General features: G+C 30.5%; 1 protein-coding gene across 1 annotated transcript; it reads left to right on the top strand.

Annotated features, from left to right (window-relative positions):
- Positions 1–155: 155 nt before the first annotated feature.
- On the top strand, positions 156–987 carry LOC117113316 (radial spoke head 1 homolog; the record flags this gene model as incomplete). Its single annotated transcript, XM_033256623.1, has 2 exons — positions 156–242; positions 713–987. Coding segments are annotated over 2 exons (335 nt in total), but the record flags the coding sequence as incomplete, so codon positions are not given.
- Between the last annotated feature and the right edge of the window lie 26 nt (positions 988–1013).

The raw sequence follows: 1013 nt of genomic DNA, 5'->3' as shown, positions 1-1013 counted from the left end.
AATTGTTTTCCGTCTCTCACTTAACATGATCAACACTAGGTTTTTAGCATGCACAACGCGAGGTCTGCCAGTTGTACAATATGTTATTATGGCGTAGGCCTACACTATTTACGTGGTTATTAAATTTACTGTAGCCTGTTTCATTTATATTTAAGGCAAAGGAAAGAAAGGTGAACCAAAAGAAGAAGAAAAAGCTGCTGTTCAAGTTGGAATTTACATTTTTCCAAATGGAGACAAGTATGGTAGGTGTAATTTGTTCTACATTGTAATTATATTTTATTATTATTATTATTATTATTATTATTTTATTTTTGTTTAATTAATGTGGTTTTTATTCATAAGTAATTAAATTATTTATTCTGGATTATCAGTTTTAAAATGCAAAACAAGTTTGAAATACCTTTTATATCAAGAAAATTTTACAACATCAGTTCCTCTTTCTATATTTTCTTACTGTTGGACCACTGGGATTTAATGGGAATATCATTCATATAGTCTAAACTAGTGCAGTAATAGTATTAGAGCATGATATTTTACTTGGCTAATTAATAATAATAATAATAATAATAATAACAATAATAATAATAATAATAATAATAATAATAATAATAATAATAATAATAATGGAATAATGATAGTAATAATGATAAGTGAGATTTTTTAGCGCATAATTTAGAGGTCACTATATGCCTTTGTACATTATTGAATTTAGATGGCGAGTACATTCTGACGGATGATGGGTCAGTTGAAAGACAAGGGGAAGGGGTTCATTCATCAGCAGATGGCACTTGTTATAAGGGGCAGTGGGAAAAAGACAAGATGAATGGAAATGGAATTTTGACACATCCAGGAGGTAGCAGTTTCGAGGGAGAATTTTCGAACAATCGGTTTCATGGTAGAGGGCGGTACACATTTCCCAACGGCTCTTTCTATGAGGGGGAATTCCATGAGAACAGGTAAGGTTTCCATCTACTGGATATATGGTAAAAATGTCAGATTATTTTATATATAGG

The sequence above is a fragment of the Anneissia japonica genome, unplaced genomic scaffold, assembly GCF_011630105.1.
Source record: "Anneissia japonica isolate Jap-2015-1 unplaced genomic scaffold, ASM1163010v1 scaffold79294_len1013_cov120, whole genome shotgun sequence".
In the NCBI taxonomy this organism is placed as follows: Eukaryota; Metazoa; Echinodermata; class Crinoidea; order Comatulida; family Comatulidae; genus Anneissia; species Anneissia japonica.
The sequence above is the reverse complement of the archived record's forward strand: the minus strand, read 5'-3'. Positions and strand labels throughout refer to the sequence as shown.